General features: G+C 47.3%; 1 protein-coding gene across 6 annotated transcripts in view; it reads right to left on the reverse strand.

The window, feature by feature from the left end:
- Window positions 1–401: 401 nt before the first annotated feature.
- BEND3 (BEN domain containing 3) overlaps window positions 402–21,384 on the reverse strand; it is a 35,820-nt gene continuing 14,837 nt past the window's right edge. For all 6 annotated transcript variants that reach the window (XM_059083843.2, XM_067011554.1, XM_067011553.1 and 3 more), the window contains 2 exons: window positions 20,935–21,137; window positions 402–6,227 (listed from right to left, as the gene is read on the reverse strand). In XM_059083843.2, coding sequence (XP_058939826.1) covers window positions 3,978–6,227; window positions 20,935–21,137 — 2,453 coding nt within the window. In that variant the 3' untranslated portion in view covers window positions 402–3,977. The remainder of the gene's footprint in view (window positions 6,228–20,934; window positions 21,138–21,384) is intronic.

Genomic DNA, 21,384 nt, shown 5'->3' on the forward strand with positions numbered 1-21,384 from the left:
GGGAAAAAAAAAAAAAGAGTGAACTGAAGCCCTGCTAGTTTAGCAGCAGGGAGGGTCTGGCACCCGACCAGGAAAGGGGGGCAGTCAGCCGCGCCCCTACTGCACGGCCAGGAAGGAGTTTGTGTGGAGACGTCTCAGTCACTCGGCTGTGACAAACTGCACCCCGATACCCAGAGCGCGTATAAGTCGGAGAGGCTGAGGTGCCCCGAGTGCCCGCGCCCTCCCCGGGGACGAGGGGGGAGGGGGGAGGCCGCACGCAAAGACACACAGACCCAGACATTTCGAGAGACGTCTGCCTTAAGAAAATAAGATGTTACGAGACCATATATTTTCTATTTTTATAACATTTTATATAACTCATAAAACAGTGCTTGTATAAAAATTCACACAAAGTTGCTAGAGAGCATACAATTTCCAAAAATGTCCTGGGTTTTTGTTACATTCAGTTTTCTAACGATGCACTCAAATCAATGGTAAAATGCAGACATTATGCGATATTTCATTATCTTTGGTAAAACTATACTCATTATTTTGTCTCCTCACAGTATTAATTCTGATATCCACTTTGTGCAGGGTCTGCTGTCACTAGGATGTCAGAAGAACATTAAGGCTGGATCTACAAGAGGCAAGTATCTCCACGTGACAGTCGGAGCCCCTCGGCCCCCACCCCGTACCCACTCCATATCATCCATCTACACAGCAAGGCAGGGTAAGAGCCCAATGGCCTCCAATCCGGGGTCTCGAGACCCTCCTCTTCCATCAGGCAAGAAGTAAACGTTTGGGGGCAAGGGTGGAAACTGAGGCCATCTCTGCAGGAACCCGAGTGGCCATGCTGTGGTAGGGTAGGCCAGTGACTCAGCATTTAAACAGCTATCCATTCACCACTAAGTAGATCCCATTGGTTGGTAGATGATTGCTGCTGAGGTGGTGCCCCTCCCCCCAAACTTAAAAAGAAAGGAAGGTTTGGAGCCAACACTGAAGGGGGAAGGGGCACACTAACACCCATGACACTGGACACGACTTTATTCCCTGTCAAACATGTGTTGTCATGTAGACACAGCCAAAGTGAACTGAAGCAGGATTAGAACACTTAGTACATTCATGACTATCTTCATACATTCTTTTAAAACTTACTAACAGAGAAAAACAAGGGACACTACCACCTATTGTGACTTGCTATTTTACTCAACATCAGAATGTATCTGTGCTACTTCTTTAGTCCTCTGGACGTGGGGGGTGGGGAAATTTCCAAAAAAAGCAAACCAGTAAAAATCAAAGAATTTAGATGCAGAGGGAGAAGGGGTTTTGCCAACAGATTTTATGGAAAACATTAAATTTTGAAAAAAATTTAGTATTTTGTACTTCTATTGCTTCGTGTAAAAAAAAACTGCCCCTGGAGCCCACATGTATGGCTGGAGCTCTGAGGACACCACACAGACAGACATGGGACCCACAGGTGGTTCCTGATGAGTCAGTCCAGAGAGACAAGAAACAGCTCACAGAGTGTGTCCACCTCTCTTCACTGGAAGGGACTCTTTAAGATTTTGGGGGAAGAAGCCCTACAAGGAAAGGTATTAAGGAAACCACCAAAACACGGTTTCCAAAAATTGAACATGCTTTAGGTTCTAAAGAGACATAGTTCATTCCTAGAACCTGATGATGTCTCTATCGTGGGTAGATAGGATGATTTTTTTTTTTTTTTAAATTATTAAATGATTGTGCTTCTGAAGTTGCAGGGTCACATTCCACCCTCTAGAAAGCAGGGCAATTTTCACATGGCTTGGAATCCTCTGGGATACATCCTAGAGACCAGAACAAATTCCATGGCACCCTCCCCCCCACAGGGCTGGTGAGTGAGAGAGTGCCACTGCCGTCTTTGGGTGTGTGTGCGCGCGCGCGCAGGCATGCATTTATGTGCTGGAGAGACTAAGGCATAGAGAAAGGCCCGGGAGAGGGGGAAGTGAGTCTCTGGCTGCTCCAGTCCTCCTCCTTTCCAGGCACAAAGAGGTTGAGCTTGTTATTCATGTCGGTCTCCTTCCTCTCACTTCAGTTTTCTACTAAGAAATGTGTGTGTGCACACGTGGGTGCGTGGGGAGACAGTCATTTATTAAGTCCCTGTGCATTTCTAAATTGCAATAATTTAGGTCCACAGTTTCAACAGAAATAATCTGTAAATGACATTTAAAAGCAAATTTACTAAAGTTAGATCAGCAACTTTACACTGCTCAGAATCTTGTCATATTAAAAAAAAAAAAAAAAACTGCCCGCTGGGTGCAGGCAAAATTCTGTCATATGGCCACTGAAACTGAAGTCCTTATCTGTATGAAGAAAAGTCATAGATTGTTTCTATTATTTCTGCATTTTAAGGTAGCAAAATATTAAGCCATTAGATTATTAAATCTGTAACATTCCACAAGGGTTTTAGGACTACCCTGTGTGATTAAATTCATTTTCTAGCTTTCTGGTATGATGTACTGTGTTTGGGGTAGACTGTTTCCTTTCCCTCTTAGGCACTGGCCCCCGCAGTCAGGTAGGTAAAAGTACTGTTTTTATATTAAGGACTTTACCTGTAGGGGAGTTTCCTTCAGGTTGGAATCCTGGAGAACATGCCGCTGGCCTGGAGCAATGTGACCTTCCCAACCAGGGGAGAGAAAAGAGGTGTCACATCCCGAGGCCAAGGGACCAGCCAGATGTAGGACAGCAGGACCTTCTGAGGGCCCAGAGGGAAAGCTCTGAGTGAACCCTGGGAAGGGATATGGGAGCCCCATTTGAGATGGCCTGGGTCCTTCCTATACCAGGTATCCCCAAGAGAGCCCAAGGCTTGGGCCCGCCCTGAGGAAAAAGGATGTGTACTGACGGGAGGAGCTGACACTGAGGTGTGGTGAAGTCACCATACAGCTCCCAGAACCCGGGTTTTGTTTTGTACAAATACACACATGGAAAGTAAACAGTTCTTGGTGAGCCCAAAGGGGCCCATCCTTAAATCAAACAAGAAGCCAAATATGCACACACACTTTTCCAAGGTAAAGTGTTTACCCCTCCAACAGCATCCTTGCCTAGAGAGGAAAGGAGGCAGTGGGAGGACACAGCTCAAATGAAGACATTGTGAACGTGTTTCCACGTCTCGCTACATTCATATCATCATCATCATCATCATCATCATCATCATCATCATCATCCAGTGTTCTCGTCTACAGAGTGAGCACAACAGTCTACCGGTGCAGCAATGCAGGCCGGGCCAGGCCGGGCCGCCCCCTAAGCCCCTTCCTCGGCACCACGGTGGAGGGGAGAAGGTGACTGACCGTGGTCAGAAAGACATCGCACTATTCCATCCCCTCCACCGCCATCCAAGAGGCATCCTGACTCTTCCAAAATCCGATATAAAAGACAAGGTCAGTAAAATCCACCTCTATGCCACCTGAAGCTATTAGCCATCATGCATGAACATGGCACTTCTAAAAATTTCATTTATCTGAAACCGTCTTTAAAAAAAAAAAAATTCCCAGCAACTGAAGTCATCTTACAGTATTTCATCTCAAATATTTAAAAGATTTTTTTTCTACGTAAAATGGCCTCCACAGAGCCCAATGATTTTCTTAAAAAGGGTTTCTTTTTAACTTAAAAAAAATTGATAAAAGTGGAAGATGTGAAACGTGGGAAGAAGACCAAGAGGGTTGCTCGATTTGCATTTCAAATTGTGAGGGGACTGGGAGGACACTGCCAAGGAGAGGGAACCCTGACTCCTGAGGCCTCTCTGCTATCACAGCTTGGCCCTCCCCAGACTCTGGCTGCACCACCAGGAACACAGGACAAAAGTCGTAAGTACAAGAGGCCAAATGCGAGGCTTCTTTCTCGCGGCCGTGGCCGGTGGGGCGGTCACGTGTGCAAATGCAGCAGGCCACTCCCCGCCGACATAAGGTGCGCGGCTGTGGACACGTCGCGGGCTCCGGCAGAACGCTCAGTGCCCGCCGTGCCCATCACTTCTCCACCTTCTTGGCTTTCTTCAGGATGTCGCATTTCTTCCTGTTGGGGCGGCGGCACCGTTCGTCGATGCTGGGGATACATTCGTAATGCCACACCTCCTCCATCTTCTCCACCGGGTACACAGCCTCCACGTAGTGGCGGATGAGCCTCAGCCGCGTGGGGTCCAGCTGCTTCTTGTTGCACGCCCCGGAGTGGTTGTACTGCAGCCGTAGATTCTCGGCGGTGAAGAGTTCGGGGAAGAGCCTGACGAGCAGCCGGGCGGCGAAGTTGCCCACAGAGAGGCTCTGCTGCACGATCTCGCGCACCTCCTTGTCTGACAGCAGGTACGGCGAAGGCACCGGGAAGTCGGGCGAGGGCACCACCAGCTCGTCCAGAGGGATCTTGCAGAAGTCCTTGCTGCTCCTTTCGGGGGGCAGCGGGGGCCCCTCAAATTCCTCCCGGAACCGCTCAGGGTTGATTGCATAGCTGGCCAGGTCCCTGCACTCCGGGCCCGGCACATGGACCTTGCGCTGCTGCTGGTAGGAGCGCCTCTGCTCTGTGTCCCGGCGCCGGCAGCGCTCGTCCAGTTTGCCCACGAACTCCAGTGTCCAGACGCGGTCATTCTTGGCCCGCGGGTAGAGCAGCTGCACGTAGTGGCGGATGAGTTTGATGCGGGACGGGTCCAGCTGCTTCTTGCCCAGGGAGCCGCTGCAGTTGTACTGCTTGCGCAGGTTCTCGTGGGTGAAGAGCTCGGGGAACAGGTGCACGAGCAGGCGTGAGGCAAAGTTGCCAATGGACAGGCTGCTCTCGTAGATGCTGCGCAGCTGCTCCTTGCTGAGCAGGCAGTCGGCGCCAGGCACCTCGAAGTCAGGCTGTGGGATCTCCAGCTTGTCGAAGTCGATGGGCACCAGCCAGATCTTCTTGGACCGCCGGCCGGGCCGCTCGCCCTCGAAGCTGTCTTCCACCTTGACCACGGAGATGTCATCGGGAAGGCTGGAAGAGTCGTAACAGTCGTCCCGCGGGGGCTCACCCTCGCTGCCCGCGTCCAGCCCCAGGCCCTCCAGCTCGTCGTTGATGCGCTGGGCGCACTGCTGCAGCCAGGACTCCTCCTCCTGCATGTCGGGGAAGTAGATCTCCGTGTAGTTGCGGATGATCTGCAGCCTCTGTGGGTCCAGCTCCTGCTTGCCTCCGTCCCCGTAGCAGCTGTACTGCTCGCCCAGCTTCCGGTGGTCGAAGAGCTCGGGGAAGAGCCGGTGCAGAAGGAAGACCGCGAACTCCCCTGGTGACGAGGCTTCGTCCAGGAACTCAGTTAGGTCCTGCGTGTCCACCACGTGGTCCGAGGCGATGGTACTGCTCCGGTCCAGGGACAGGGCCTCCTCCTGGTCTTTGTTGTCCAGGAAGTGGCTGGCGTCCACCTGTTCGGCCTCGAAGAAGCCGGTGACCTGGCCGCTGGGCTGGCTGTCCTCCATTTCCCGTTGGGCCCAGAAGCGGCTGAAGAAGTCGTTCAGCTGGGGCAGGCACTCAGCCTGCCACACAGCCGTGTCCTTCACTGATGGGTAGTAGACCTCCACGTAGTTGCGGATGAGCTGCAGGTGCAGTGACTCCAGCTTCCGCTTGGCCGCAAAGCCGCAGGCGCTGCAGCCCCGGGAGAAGTCCACGTCGCTGAAGAGCTCAGGGAATAGCTGCACCAGCAGGCGGCAGGCCAGGTCGCCGCCCGACAGGCTCTGGTCCACGATCTGCTTGAGCTCGGCTGCCGTGAGCTGGTACTCGGGGGGCGGCTGGAACTTGGCTACCATCTCGGTGGGGCTCACCTGCTTCTTGATGCGGCTGACCTCCAGGGAGAGCAGGTCCACCTTGCTGTGCAGCTGCGACATGTTGGAGGAGAGCGTGTTGAGCATGTAGAACATCTTCTGGATGAGAAAGTAGATGTTGGGGTCACTGTCGGTGGCTGCTGCGGCGCCGCCGCCGCCGTCCCGCTTCTGTGGCTCGTTCAGGAGCCGCAGCGGAGAGGGGCTGTTCCTGGGGTTCGCCTTCTCGAAGAGCTCGAACGTGGTAAGCGCGTCTCCGGCGGGAGGGTTCTTCTTCTCCATGATCTTGTGCGAGATGCCGTACAGAGGCTTCTTGTAGGAGGGCGTCGTCACGTCGTTGCTGGGCTCCTCCTCGCCCGGCCACACGGAGCCCGAGCTCTTGCCCCTGCCTGCCTGCTCCCCGTTGCCCTGGCAGGGCGAGCTGTTCTCCCGGTTCCGCATGCCTGCTAGGAGCGCCTGGAAGACAAGAAGTGCGTTAGCTGAGGGTTCTGGTTTACTACCCTAGAAACAGAGGGGCCAAGGTCGATTGCAGGAGCCTGTGAAAAAGTGTTTCCTCTGCCCTGGAGTCACTGCGGGTACACAACACACCACTAACACCAAACTTGCTCACTCTCCCTACTTCCTGAGAGGCTCAGGCTGCACCTTGAAAGCTTCTAATTCCTGTAGGACACAAGCCCTGAACTTCCTGTCTACAAGGCGTGGCAGGAGACCGAACACAGATCCTGGCAAGGCCGGGCAAGAGTCCTCGAGGGATGGGAGAGAGACCCCGGGCACAGGAAGCACTCCTGTGGCAGTTTAGCCTTGGGCAGGTCACCTCATTGCTCTCAGACAGGGAGGATTTCTGGCAATGGCAGCTCCGGAAGGCAGCAGTGTGTTGTCCAGTCTGCAGCCTCTAGGGGAGTAGGTGTCTCCACTCTGGACAGCTCCCAAGATGCATGGTGTTGAGCACGGAAGAACTGGGGTCCAGCGGTCCCCAACCTTTTTGGCACCAGGGACCGGTTTCATGGAAAGCAATTTTTCCACGGATGGCGGTGGGCTGGGGGGTGGTTCAGGCGGTAATGGGAGCAGTGGGGAGCGATGGGGGGCGGCAGATGAAGCTTCACTTGCTTACCCGCTGCTCACCTCCTGCTGTGCGGCCCAGTTCCTAACAGGCCGTGGACTGGTAGCAGTCCATGGCCCAGGGATTGGGGACCCCTGGTCTAGAGAGTGGCAGTCTGTTGTCAACTCTACCACTGCCTGGAGTCACATCTAATCTCAGACTGGAAAAGGCCCAGAACTCACCCAAGCCCGGGCGACTGTGGATTCTGTGAAGTGATGAGGCCTCCCAGCTTTCCAAGTCTCGGTCTCCTAGCCCTTCTTGGTCCAGCAGCCCTTCTCAGCCAGAATTGCAGAAGAGTATTAAGCCTCATGTCCTAAAGCACCCACTGCATGTACTGAATTAACACCTTTCCTATGTATCTAGAAAGGTACTTTCTATGTACTCTTCAGCCTTGCTCAATAGAGGACAGTGAGAGAATTAAGCCCTACCAAAAATGATTTCAGGGATTATCTCCTCAACTCTCCTAAGGTTGGCACACTCTGCAGGTCCACTCCTGATGGACTCCCAGGGCAAGTTCAAGATAGCCTTTTTTAAAAATAAATAAATTTATTTATTTATTTATTTTTGGCCACACTGGGTCTTCATTGCTCTGCGCGGGCTTTTCTCTAGTTGCGGTGAGCGGGGGCTACTCTTTGTTGCAGTGCTCGGGCATCTCATTGCGGTGGCTACTCTTGTTGCACAGCACAGGCTCTAGGCGTGTGGGCTTCAGTAGTTGTGGCACACGGGCTCAGTAGTTGTGGAACATGGGCTTAGTTGCTCCACAGCATGTGGGATCTTCCCAGACCAGGGATTGAACCCGTGTCCCCTGCACTGGCAGGCAGATTCTTAACCACTGTACCACCAGGGAAGTCCTGAAGATACCCTTAAAGACTCCAAAGCTTGAGCCCAAGCTTCATACCAGAAGGCAACTGCCCAGAACATTTGGGATCCCAGAGTCCTCAGCTTTCTTTAGTGGTTTTCTCTACTGCCAGGCCCTGGACGGTTTAAAGAGGCTTATTTACATATATATGGACAAGTGATTTTCAACACAGGTTCAAAGGCAATTCAATAGAAAAAGGAGAATCTTTTCAACAAATGATGCTAGAGAAATTGGATATACATATGCAAAAAAAAAAAAAGCAAAAAAGTTTCATCCTACATATATCATATAAAAAATTAACTAAAAATGGATCATGGATGTAAAAATAAAAATGAGCTTAAAATTCTAACACTTCTAGAAGAAAGCATAAGAGCAATCCTTTATGACCTTGTTTTAGGCAAACATTTCTCAGACACAATACCACACACTTGATCAATAAGAGAACAAACTGATAAACTGGACTTCATCAAAATTTAAAACTTCTTTAAAAACAAGCCCAGACTGGAAGAAAACACAGGCAAATCATTTATCTGATAAAGGACTTGAATCCAGATTATATAAAGAACACTCAAACTCAATAATGACATACAACCCAATTAATGGCTTCAATAGTCACTTTGGAGAAGCCATATAAATGGCAAAAAAGCACATTAAAAAGATGCTTAGGGCTTCCCTGGTGGCGCAGTGGTTGAGAGTCCGCCTGCCGATGCAGGGGACATGGGTTCGTGCCCCAGTCCGGGAAGATCCCACATGCCGCGGAGCGGCTGGGCCCGTGAGCCATGGCCACTGAGCCCGCGCATCCACATCCTGTGCTCCGCAACGGGAGAGGCCACAGCAGTGAGAGGCCCGCGTACCGCAAAAAAAAAAAAAAAAAAAAAAAAAAAAGATGCTTAGTGGGACTTCCAGGGTGGTCCAGAGATTAAGACTCCACACTTCTACTGCAGGGGGCACGGGTTCGATCCCTGTTTGGGGAACTAAGATCCTACATGTTCCACAGTGTGGCCAAAAATAAATTAATTTTTTAAAAAAAGATGCTCAGTAACCTGCACATTAAAACCACACTGAGATACCACATCACCCCCACTAGGATGGGTGTAATCAAAAATACAGACAGTACTGAATGATGGAGATGATGTGAAGGAACTGGAACTCCACATGCTGCTGGGGTGGATATAAAATGGTATAACCACTTTAGAAAACAGTTGGTATTTTTTTAAGAAGTTAAATATATATGGGACCATATGATCCAGGTATTCCATTCCTAGGTATTTATTTACCAAGCAAAATGAAAGCACATGATCATACAAAGTCTTACATGCAGATGTTCATGGCAGCCCTGTTTGTAAATAGCCCCAAACTGGAAACAACCCAAATTTTAAACAAGTATATAGATATACTGTGTTATACAGCAGAATGCTACTCAGCAATAGAGCTGATAAACATGATACTCATGATGAATCTCAAAATAATTAAGCTGAGTGAAAAAAGCCAGTCAAATGAAAGAGGCCTGTAGGATTCCATTCATATAAAATTCTAGAAAATGCCAACTCATCTTTAGTGACAGAGGCAGATTAGTCATTACCTGGGGATGGGGGGAGGATGCAAAAGGGCACAAGGAAACGTTCACGGTAGTAGGTGACGGATACGTTTCTCATCTTGACTGTGGCACAGTTTCATTGGTAAACACGTCAAAACTTATCAAATGGTATGCTTTAAATATGTGTCGTTTATATATTTCAGTCATAAACTAGTTTTTGACAAATGTTGAATTTGACCCCCAAACATACTGGAATATATTTTTGAGGGTCTAATTAAGCAGAAGAACTAATTGGTGAGCACCTCTGGGTGTCAGGGGAGCAGGCAGGGTTGAAGCACAAAGCATGTGCTTCCACAGACATGCGCAAGATGCAATGCAACTAGAAAATGGACAAGGACCAAGTGCATCCTTAGGATGCTCCCCCACCTGGGGGAGAATATGGTTGGCATAACCCGGCCCAGCCCAGCGCTTCTGAAAGTCTAATATCCATATGAACAGCCTGGGGTCTAGTTAGAATACAGATGCTGATGCAAGGCTCTGCATTTCTAACAAGCTGTTGGACCTCTCTGGGTGGCCAGGGCCAGGTGGTCTGCTCTCAGTTTATCTCATCCAGGCAGATTCAGTGTCATTTGTAAGCATTCAGATAACTAATGCCAGCACAACACAGTACATGAGGTGCTTTTCTCTTGCAGCCTAAAAAAATGTAGGGAAGAGACACTCTTGGGGGCGGTGGGGGGAGGGCTGCTGTTACAACAGCAGGTGAGCAATACAAAGGCCTGAGGTGGAAAGAGACAGTGAGGCCACATAAGCATGTGAAACTCTGATCCTTCTGAACCTCCCACATGTTATCGTTCATTTAAATGGATGAATTACTTCCTGGACCCTCTCTTTTAAAAAATGGAATCATCAGACTCATATTAGACAAAGGTTGATTTTTCTCTTGCATCTCTGTTGACAACAACCATGCAGAAGAACAGCTACTTTACTCTCTCAGGACCCCGAAAATAAAGGAATTCTTTCAGGTGTTTCAGTTATCCCACCGAGGTAGGCAATACTTTCTTCAGGGTTTGTTTGTCTAAACTGATGATGGGGGCTTCCCTGGTGGCGCAGTGGTTAAAGAACCTGCCTGCCAACGCAGAGGAAAACAGGTTCGTGCCCCGGTCCGGGAAGATCCCACGTGCCGCGGAGCGGCTGGGCCTGTGAGCCGTGGCCGCTGAGCCTGCGTGTCCGGAGCCTGTGCTCCGCAACGGGAGAGGCCACGGCAGTGAGAGGCCTGCGTACCACAAAAAAAAAAAAAAAAAAAAAGTAGCCCCCACTCGCCGCAACTAGAGAAAGCCCGCGAGCAGCAACAAAGACCCAATGCAACCAAAACTAAATAAATTTATAAAATGATGATGGGTCAGAGGCCCCTGGCCCTCCTACCCCACCCCCTAACCCCACCAAAAAACTTCCCAAGAGCAGAGGAGCAGGGGCCTGCTGGGCTGGGGCGGGCCTGCTGGGCTGGGGCAAGCCTGCCACCTGCCCCTCTCCCTCATGGGGTCTCCTCCCTGAGCTATCCCCATCCTCATCACACTGCACAATGGTTACATGATGGGACCAGGTCGTTCCTGAGTCCATCCCTAGTGTCCTGCAAAGTGCCTGGGACAGAGAAGAGCTCTCAATGTTTGTTAAGCAGGGTAAAGTGTCTACCACCCTCAAATATATGCTTAAGAAAAAGAACCTGTTCAGAGAGGCCACTAGCTTAATGAATGAGTATAGGGAGGTATAAAGGAGTGGATAGGTCCTCTGCATGACCTTTCATGCTTCAGCTTCCTGTGTGTAACTCAGGGATATACCATGGTACCTGTCTCTGGGTACCAGGGTAGCTATGATGACCTAATGAGATAATGTATATGAAGCACTGAGCCTGTGTCTGAATCAGTAAGTGCTTAATAAATATTTACTGTTTTAGTACGATTATTATTAAACAATGCTCTTCCCAAGCTGCAGCAGTAACCATACTATGGGTCTTTTATTGAACTAGTTGTATAGATTACTCTCAACCAGTAAATAAGAGAAGAACTTTCCTACAGTGCAGCAGGGTAAGTCACTCACAGAAGGCATTCTTAGAGGTCTGTTTGCTCTAAAGACGGGCTGGGAGGAGTACAGGAAGGACAGCTGAGCTCAAGGTGGGGTCTCAAGCTCTTTTCAGTTCTGTAGTTCTGCTATCTGGCAGAAAGCAGAGGATAATTTTAAAAAGGAAGAAAGAGGGACTTCCCTGGTGGTCCAGAGGTTAAGAATCTGCCTTCCCCAAGAAGCACATGAAAAGCTGCTCAACATCACTAATTATTAGAGAAATGCAAATCAAAACTACAATGAGGTATCACTTCACACCACTTAGAATGGGCGTCATCAGAAAATCTACAAACAACAAATGCTGGAGAGGGTGTGGAGAAAAGGGAACCCTCTTGACTGTTGGTGGGAATGTAAACTGATACAGCCGCTATGGAGAACAGTATGGAGGTTCCTTAAAAAACTAAAAATAGAATTACCATATGACTCAGCAATCCCACTACTGGGCATATACCCTGAGAAAACCATAATTCAAAAAGAGACATGTACCACAATGTTCATTGCAGCACTATTTACAATAGCCAGGACATGGAACCAACCTAAATGCCCATCGACAGACGAATGGATAAAGAAGATGTGGCACAGGTATGCAATGGAATATTACTCAGCCGTAAAAAGGAATGAAATTGGGTCATTTGTAGAAACGTGGATGGATCTAGAGACTGTCATACAGAGTGAAGTAAGTCAGAAAGAGAAAAACAAATATTGTATATTAATGCATATATGTGGAACCTAGAAAAATGGTACAGATGAACTGGTTTGCAGGGCAGAAATAGAGACACAGATGTAGAGAACAAACATATGGACACCAAGGGGGGAAAGTGGCTGGGGGTGGTGGTGGTGGTGGTATGAATTGGGAGATTGGGATTGACACGTATACACTGATGTGTATAAAATGGATAACGAATAAGAACCTGCTGTATAAAAAATAAAATAAAATTCAAAAATTCAAAAAAAAAATTATAAAACAATAAACCGAATCTGCCTTCCAATGCAGGGGATGCGGGTTCGATCCCTGGTTGGGGAATTAAGATCCCGCACGCTGCAGGGCAACTGAGCCCTCGTGCCACAACTAGAGAGCCTGCACACCACAACAAAGATCCCGAGTGCTGCAACTAAGACCTGACGCAGCCAAAAATAAATAAATAAAATAAATATTTTAAAAAAGAAAACTTAAAAAAAATTAAAATAAATAAAAAGGAAGAAAGAAAGGAAAGGAAGAAACCACATACACATACATCAGAAACTTGGAGAAAGAAAGGGATGGAGATGGTTGAAAATCTTTACTCCTGACACAGTGTGTTTAGAACTGTGGGTTGTCACGTGGACCCATTACTAAATGATGACATTGATTTGATGCGTCAAGACCAGCATAAAAGAGGGAGGGGAGAATTCCTTGGCAGTCCAGTGGTTAGGGCTCCACGCTTCTACTGCAGGGCGCACGCACGGGTTCAATCCCTGGTCGGGGAACTAAGATCCTGCATGCCGTGCAGTGCAGCCAAAAAAACAAAAACAAAAAAAGAAAGAGGGAGGGAAGGAGGAAGTATGAAAGAGAGACAGGAAAGAAAGAAAAAAAGAAAACAGAATAGAAAATATCAGAGGGCATTGCACACAGTAAGTAAATTCAAGAAGTTTTGTTCTATTGCTCTGTGTCTATATATTTACATACAAATCTATATATGTGAAAAAGATGGCTCTATAAGGTGAATTTATAACTGTGGGTCACTGTTGAAAAGCACTGCCCTAATAAATTCAAATTGTCTTACTTGCTAATTCCTATAGACTGTAAATTAGATTTTTAGCAATTTCCTCACCATTAAATTTTTTTTTTTTAACTTTTATTTGCATTTATTTTTTGCAGCATTTATTCCTGGGCCGTAAGTTTTTGTTTCTTCAGTTTCTTCTGGGATATCTTTTTCCTCTGGTCAACCTCCTCTTCTGGTTTAGCACAATCTGTTCTTTTTCAGTAAGGGTTCTCTCAGTGTGGCAGGGAGAGCTCGTGTATGGGTTGATCCCACCATGAACTCTGTAAGTCCTGTGCCGCATCTTGGGGGCTTTGTTCACCTGGATGTGCTCAATGACCAGAGAATCTACATCTAAGCCCTTAAGTTCAGCATTACTCTCTGCATTTTTGAGTGTGTGCAGTGAAAATTCAGCACTCTTTTTGGGCCACCGACCCTGCGTCCGGCCCCACCGTTTGGCCTGGGCACACCTACCAACTCCACCGTTGTAACGACAGAATGGCACACATTGCTTCTTTAAAGTGACATCTTTCAGATACTTGGTGCCTTTCAGATATGCGTACCCGTAGTGGCCTGGGCAGTTTCACGAGTGTTCTTAAAGTGAACACGAAGATTTGAACCTCTTGACTTGCATGATTTTGTGGGGTTTTCTGGGTCAAGTGAATAGTGAACCATTTTTAGAGGTCACCTCAGACCGCTTACCGGAAAAGGAAAAAGCACTCACCATTAAATTTTATTACACCAAAATAATTTTGGAGGTCCCATGAATCATAAGATTTCCGTGAGGTTTTACCAAGATAGAGTAATTTGACTGTGTAATGCCAATCATTAAAAAAAAACCATAATTACAACTGATTTTGGGAAGGGGCAAAGCAAAGGCTTTGTAACAAGCAGTTCCACTAATACATTTAAATAAGATTCCACGCAGAGAAAGATCACCAGAAACTCACATGCCATGCAATAAGAGTACACATTCTAGGGGGGGATCTGCCCTTATTAACACTCGGAGTAGAAAATAAGCACAGGGACAAGTTTCTGGGTGAACTATCTGAACAAAACAAACAGAAGTCGTTTGACTCCTGCACATTCCTACGGCGAGCAAAGAGCAGAGTGTATCAGAACTGGAGACCCCCCATAACTCTCACTAGTCAGCCTCATTAATAAAAATATTTCAGTTTCTACCAAGCATGTTAGAAACACTGCCATCAATACAAACATTTTTGGCTAAGTTGCTTGAATAAAAAATTAAGTTGGAGTCCCAGCAGAGGGCAACATTCCTCACTCCCAGAGACCTTGGATACACAATTCAACACAAAGCATGACACAAGCACCAAAGAGAAGGTTCTTAGATATCCCCACACTGGTGTCCTGTCAACTCAGTGCTCCAATTAATTCCACAAATGCTGCCAAGGCACGATGGGCTGGCTGCATTTGCTGCTGCTGATAAAATCTCTGCTCAGCTGTCTAGGAGTATCAAGAAATCTTTAAATCTGTGCTACTTGGCACTGGTGTCTGGCTGACACCGTTCCCAATTCTCCGAGGCTCATCTTCCAACCATATGTGAACTCTGCTGCACAGCTCAGGCTCTGCAGTGCCATCATCTCTCCTGGATCCGATCGTGCATTTCATTCTAACACTAGCACCCTTAGACTCAAGCAGGAATGCCCAATCTCTTGGCTGGAGAGTCTGACTGATCAAAAAGAGGTTGATGTAGGGTTATGGATGTGTCCATGCCCAGTGACATCCTGGGGAATGGGTCACCATGGAGATGCTCCAAGTCCTGAGTCTTCCTCAGGACTCCAAATCCAAGAGCAGTCACTGAATTCAGTTCAACGAATGATGAGTGGCTAAATGGTGCCCAGTCAGCTAAGTGGAACACCAAGAAAGCAGCATGCCTTCAGAGGAGTAGGGAGTTGAGAATTAATGTGGCATCGAGGGCAGACCATGAAAAAGGGCTCCTAGGGGGCTGGCATCACCACCCACCTCCAAATAATCGAGACGGGGTGATGCTTTTCATTTTTAACAGAATGTTTATCTTCATCATCATCATCATTAAATGACCAGATGTAGTTAGCAATAGGAATGGAAGAGCTTTCTACCACACAGAGTCAGGAAACAAACATCACTCAGTGCCCAACATCTGTCAGGCACTGTGCAAGGCCCTGGGGACACAGGGAACAAGCCCGTCTCTGCCCTCATGGCTTTTATCCTTTGGGTTATCCTTTATACTGCTGACATTGTGTGGTGAGGATGGAGAATGTGTTATCATGCCTGAAAAAATAAGAATCTGGGAAGATAAAGCAACTTATAGGAAGGGAGAAGAGAAAGATCATAGGGATGGCAAAATATCAGGGCAGGGCATCCTCAGAGGCTCCTCACAGCATCTTACAAATACCCCACAGTGCACAGGGCCACCAGTGTTTTAAGTGCACAGTTCCAAATCAAGCAGGCTTGGCAGTGTTAGCTTCTCTGAGCCTCATTAAAATGGGAATGGCCACACTACCTATCTGCTAGGGCTGCTGTGGAAACGACTATGAATCTCCAGCTAGGACCATAATGAATGACACCTAGGAGGTAGGTGTTCAGTACATTTGCACTGAGCGAATGAGATGGCAGTTCCATTCTCCAATGGAAAACCAAACTGCAATGACACTTTAGGATTAAAAACAAACATAGAAACAAAGAACCCCAGGAGAACAAGGCTAACTTCTGCCTGGCACAGGGCTCTAGGATATCACCCCCGGTTCCATGAGCAAAAAGATGATTAGCAATAAAAATGCTGGCTACTCACCTCCCACATCTGCTGTATTTGGCTATCATGCCTTTCCCAGCAGAGGCGCCAAATATGTCTTTATACAGCCTTTTGTTAGATTTTTTGAGGGAGGTTTTATTTTTCTTCTAAGCATTGTACTAAATGTCACTCATAAACAGGCCATCAGCACTGATGGGAGTTTGAATGTGACAGACCTTTAGCATCAGGGCTACCACTCAAATCCTCCCCCCTCGCCCTCATCCCCCTTCCTTGGGGTCAAAGGAGAAGATGGAAGGTGCTCAGAATCAAGGGTGCTCAGGCCGGGGGCGTCCAGGAGGGCATCAGGTGGCCTCTCTTGGCAATTCCATGCCATTTTCCTTCTGCTAAACATGGAGGGAGGCAGCCGAATACTGACCGTAAGGGGCGGTAGTTGGAGATGGGGGTTGGGGAGCAGTAATAAACTTTTTTTTTTTTTTTTTTTAGTAATAAACATTTTTGAAGGCTGATGTAGGGCAGGCCCCGTGCTGGGCTCCTTCTAGGGGTTGTCTTAATCCACACAAGAACCAATGAGGAAGCAGTGTCACCCCTCATCCCCGTGGAGGGACCCGAGTTTGGGAGGTCATGGAATTGGCCACAGACTCCATGGTGAGCTCCAGCTTATCTGACTCCGGTCTCCATTCATTCTGGAACTGACCATTCCTACAGGCTGGATCAGAGAAGGTGGGGCTCACTTCCTGGATACGGAGCAGGGAGCTGAGCATTCCCGGTCACTCCTGACACCTCACACCAAGAACAAGGCTGCCCCACTGGCATCCTGGCACATTAACTTATATGTCTGAGCTGGCTCTTCTCTCTGGGGGAGATATTCTCTCATCGCTGTTATAAGGATTAAATGAAACAAGACAAGGAGTGGGGTTATTTGTCAGGTAGGGAGTCAACAGCTGTTAACGTACATCCTTTCCACTTCTTTGGATTATTGCTTGTTTCAACCTCCGTTCCTCCGTCTTACCCTGTGATGAAAGTGCTTAAGATAGTCGTATATACTCCCTGCTTCCACACTCCCACCTCCTCCTTCCCCACCACACATGTAAGATGGATCAGAGAAAACCCAGGGAGAGAAGGATAAAGGGCTATCCACTCTAAATTAGGACTAGTACCATTCTGAAAAATCAACACATGCTATAATTTCATAAAACCAATGGATTGTTCTAAAGCCCTCAGGGTTCTGATGCTACTGATTTACTGACATATCAGCTTATACAAACTTTTAAAAGGATGCACTGCCTTGACTTCACATGACACCATTCTACAAGGAGCTCAAGAATTTCAAAAGGTTTATACTTACACATATATATATATTTTTTACAGAACAGGACGGGGAGCAGGGCTACCAACCTCACATTATCTACACTAAGGGAAATGAACAAAGCTAACAGCACTCCCAAAATAAAACCCAGGGGGCTTCCCTGGTGGCACAGTGGTTGAGAGTCCACCTGCCGAGGCAGGGGACATGGGTTCGTGCCCCGGTCCAGGAAGATCCCACATGCCGCGGAGCGGCTGGGCCCGTGAGCCATGGCCGCTGAGCCTGCACGTCCGGAGCCTGTGCTCCGCAACGGGAGAGGCCACGACAGTGAGAGGCCCGCGTACCGCAAAAACAAACAAACCAAAACAAAATAAAACCCAGGACTTAAAGTGTCTTTTCTACTCCAAAATCTAATGGGTTACAGCTGCCTGCTGTATCCAATCCATTGAAAAGTAAACATAGGGGACTTCCCTGGCAGCGCAGTGGCTGGGAGTCCGCCTGCCAATGCAAGGAACACAGGTGGGATCCTGGTCTGGGAGGATCCCCCATGCCGCGGAGCAGCTGAGCCCATGCGCCACAACTACTAAAGCCCATGCTCTGCAGCAGGGGAGGCCACCACAATAAGAGGCCCGCACACTGTGATGAGGGGTGGATCCCACTCACCACAACTGGAGAGGGCCCACGTGCAGCAACGAAGACCCAACACAGCCAAAAATAAATAAATAAAATAAATAATTTTAAAAAAAAAAGTAAACATAGATGACCAATTAGAATATGTAAATTGGACAAGTCATATTAGAAATATTCAAATATATATTGGTTCCCTTTTCTCCAAACATGTCAGAATTCCTGGATGCTGCTGAAGCTCCGGCCAGACAAAGCTTATTGCCTCACTGGATCTAGAAGAGCATCTGCAACCTTCAAATCACTTCTGTGATGCTCAGGGAAACCCTTCCACTGTGAACCTCAACGGATCTTTCCCCAATGCAGGACCTTTCCTGACTTGCTTCATACACCGAAGGATTCAACTAAAATACAAATCATAAGAACCTTCTCCTTCTCCTTCTATCCCCAGAAGACGAAGATGCTCCCTTCTCCACGATGCCAATAAAATGTGTTGGATGAAAGGATGAAGAGTGACACCATTTGTGCAGTGAGGCAATGGGGCCAACCTGGGCTGTCCACAAAGGCCACAAACCAGCCTACACGTGATCAGAATTCCTCCTTGATGCAAGAGCTGGCTGTTCCTTGCTGTGGTGAATTGTTTATAAAAATGGCCATCATAGTTCCCCTGTCCTTGTGTGGAAATCTCTTTGCAACATGACTTTGTTGCTCCCACCATCGGGAGGTGGTGTCTATTTTTCCACCCCTTGATCTAGATGTGGCCATATGACTGGCTTTGACCGGTGGCCCATGAGCAAATGTGTCACAAGCAGAGGCATCAAAAGTGTTTGCTCCCCAGAGTTTGCCCTCCTCGCTCCTCCTTGGAAATCTTCCAGGCATGTGAGTAAGCCTGGACTAGCCTCCTCCTCGTAGGGAGTGAGGAAGTGCATAAAGGGAAGCTGGAGTCACCACCGCACCAGCCCAGGTGAGGCCCGGATACAGGAGTGGGGTCCTCCCTTACCATCTGTCCCCAGCCACATCAGGCCAAACCAGGGGAAGCACCAGCTGACTCACAGAACTGAAGAAAACAGTGGTTGTTTTAAGGCGGCTAAGTTTTGGGATGGTTTGTCACAGCAAAGGTGAACCAATACACTCAACTTTGTGCTCCATTTCTTGAACTCAAGCTTTACTTGTAAACATGAAAGAGTGTGCAGAATTGATCATAAGCAGAATTTAATGTGACACATAGAAGACGTTTCCTGGAGTTCCTTCAGGGACATACCACAGTGCTTCTCAAACTTCTCAACCCTTTCAGAATAACTTCGAGGAGCCTAACCCTTAGAATCACTCACAGAAGGGCATGAGGTTTATGGATATGGATATGGATGGTCACTGTGGCACTATATGTAATGACATAAAAGTTCCTATATAACAGTCGTTAGGGAAAAGGATAATAAATTATGGTTTAAAATAAAGCATTTTTTAAAAAGCAGATGGGTAAAGGTTTTTCAAACAAGCTATTGGACTAACCATCTTGTAGCTTCACTGGCCACAGCAGGCATCTCTCCAGTCAGGAATCTGAGTTTTCATCTACAATCAATACTTACTGCACTGGAAACTGCCGTCCAGAAATGAAACTTTCCCTAGAGTACCAAGGTATGCAGCAAGTGGCTGGTTTAGGCAGCCAGAGTCAAGGGTGGGGTATTTTTAATTAATCCATCACAAAAAAATGCTCATACAGGTATAAGAAAATTCAACTTTTTTTCTGGGTATTATGGATTTTCTAAAATGTATTGCTGGAGTACTCATGATAGTCAAAAAGTGGAAACAACCCAAATGTCCATCAACTGATGAATGATAAACAAAATGTGATATATTCACACCATTAAATATTATTTGGCCATAAAAAGGAATGAAGAACTGATACATGCTTCAGCAAGGATGAACTTTAAAAACATTATGCTAAGTAAAAGAAGCCAGATATAAAAGGCCACACAGTCTATGATTCCATTTATATGAACTGTCCAGAATAGGCAAATCCATAGAGACAGAAAGCAGATCAGTGGTTGCCAGGAGCTAGAGGAGCGGGGGATGGGGAGTGACTGCTTAATTGGGTACAAGATTTCTTTGTGGGGTGATGAAAATGTTCTAAAATTTATCATAGTAATGGTTGTACAACTCTCCGAATATACTAAAAACCACTGACTTGAACAATTTAAATTGGTGAATTGTATAGTATGTGAATTATATCTCAATAGAGCTGTTTGGGAAAAAATTCCAAATAAATAAATAAATGAATGTATCCCTCAATGTTCCATGATGTGGCATGTAGATCAGTCCTCATTATAATGTAATATTAACTTGCATATTGAAATCCTGGTGAAAATCTTAATCTCATCACTTTACTAAATCTCTAAAACCTATCAATTCCCAATTTATTTAGATCTGGGGTAGCATGTAATAGAGGAGAATTAAAACAAACCAGTAACAATCCAGAGTCCCAGGCTGATACCCCATGGTGTACTGGCTAATGATGATGAACTCTGAAACGCGGGCTCTACTGAACAGACATGCAGAAGCTGAAATGCTATCTGGGTCCCTCATAGAGCACGTGTGCATGTGTGTGTGTGAGTGGTGAGTAGCTGCGTTGGAGAGCTTGGGAAAACATTCTTCTAAGAGTTTAAGGTGTGATCTGCTCATCTGTGGAGAGGCTCTGTTGACCAGGCATTCTGGGCCAGACACCTCATCTCCCAAACTCCCCTCTCTCCTCAGTCTTAACTGTTTTGTGTACCTGTCTTGTCTCCCATCTGGACTCCAGGCTACTAGAGGGGACCACTATGTCCAGTTCCATTTTCTCTCTCTCAGAACTTAGCAAAGTTCAATATAATCAGCAGGTGATTAAGAAATAAAGCAAATTCATAAAATAGGTAGGTTAGGGGTCACAGACATGTTATAAAATAATTGGTCTCCTTACAGAAAGATTCATTGAACAAGCTGCCCTAATAGATACAAAAGATGGATCAGATTTAGGAAAAGACCTGCTAAGCCTCACCTTCTCCAGGAATCTAGGTGAGGTGTGCGCTACGTGAAATGTGGTAGGCTTTCGCTAACAGTCCTTGCTATCAACAAGTTCCTGCTTTCCCTGTGAGACCTCACCTCAGGAATCAGCCGCCGCCTCTTCACGCTTGGGACGGAGTCTGGCGGGCCCTCGCTGCCCGGCTGCTTTCTCTTGCTGGAGTCCTGGAGGCCAGTGAAGACGCTGTCCGGAGTGTGCTTCTCAGAGGACCTGGAATTCACTGAGCAGTCCAGGGCAGCATCTTCGGCCTCTGTCTCCACTTTCACAGTGTTATTTTTTAGAACTGTGGCAGAGAAGAAATAGGGCTCAGCGGGGAGACCACCTGGCGGCGCTGGGATTAGCAGGGTCCCCTGAGCGGCAGGTTGTATGCGGCCGCCCTTTGATACTATCACTCAGATAACAATATCTGAGTAACAGATCACAATAAAACTGGCTTTCCAATCAAGCAATCTGTATCTCACCACACTAGTGCTATACAATGATACCATGTTCCAAGCACATTTTATTCATAACAGGTTTTGAAGTCTTTT

The sequence above is a fragment of the Kogia breviceps genome, chromosome 13 (assembly GCF_026419965.1).
Source record: "Kogia breviceps isolate mKogBre1 chromosome 13, mKogBre1 haplotype 1, whole genome shotgun sequence".
NCBI classification, from domain to species: Eukaryota; Metazoa; Chordata; class Mammalia; order Artiodactyla; family Physeteridae; genus Kogia; species Kogia breviceps.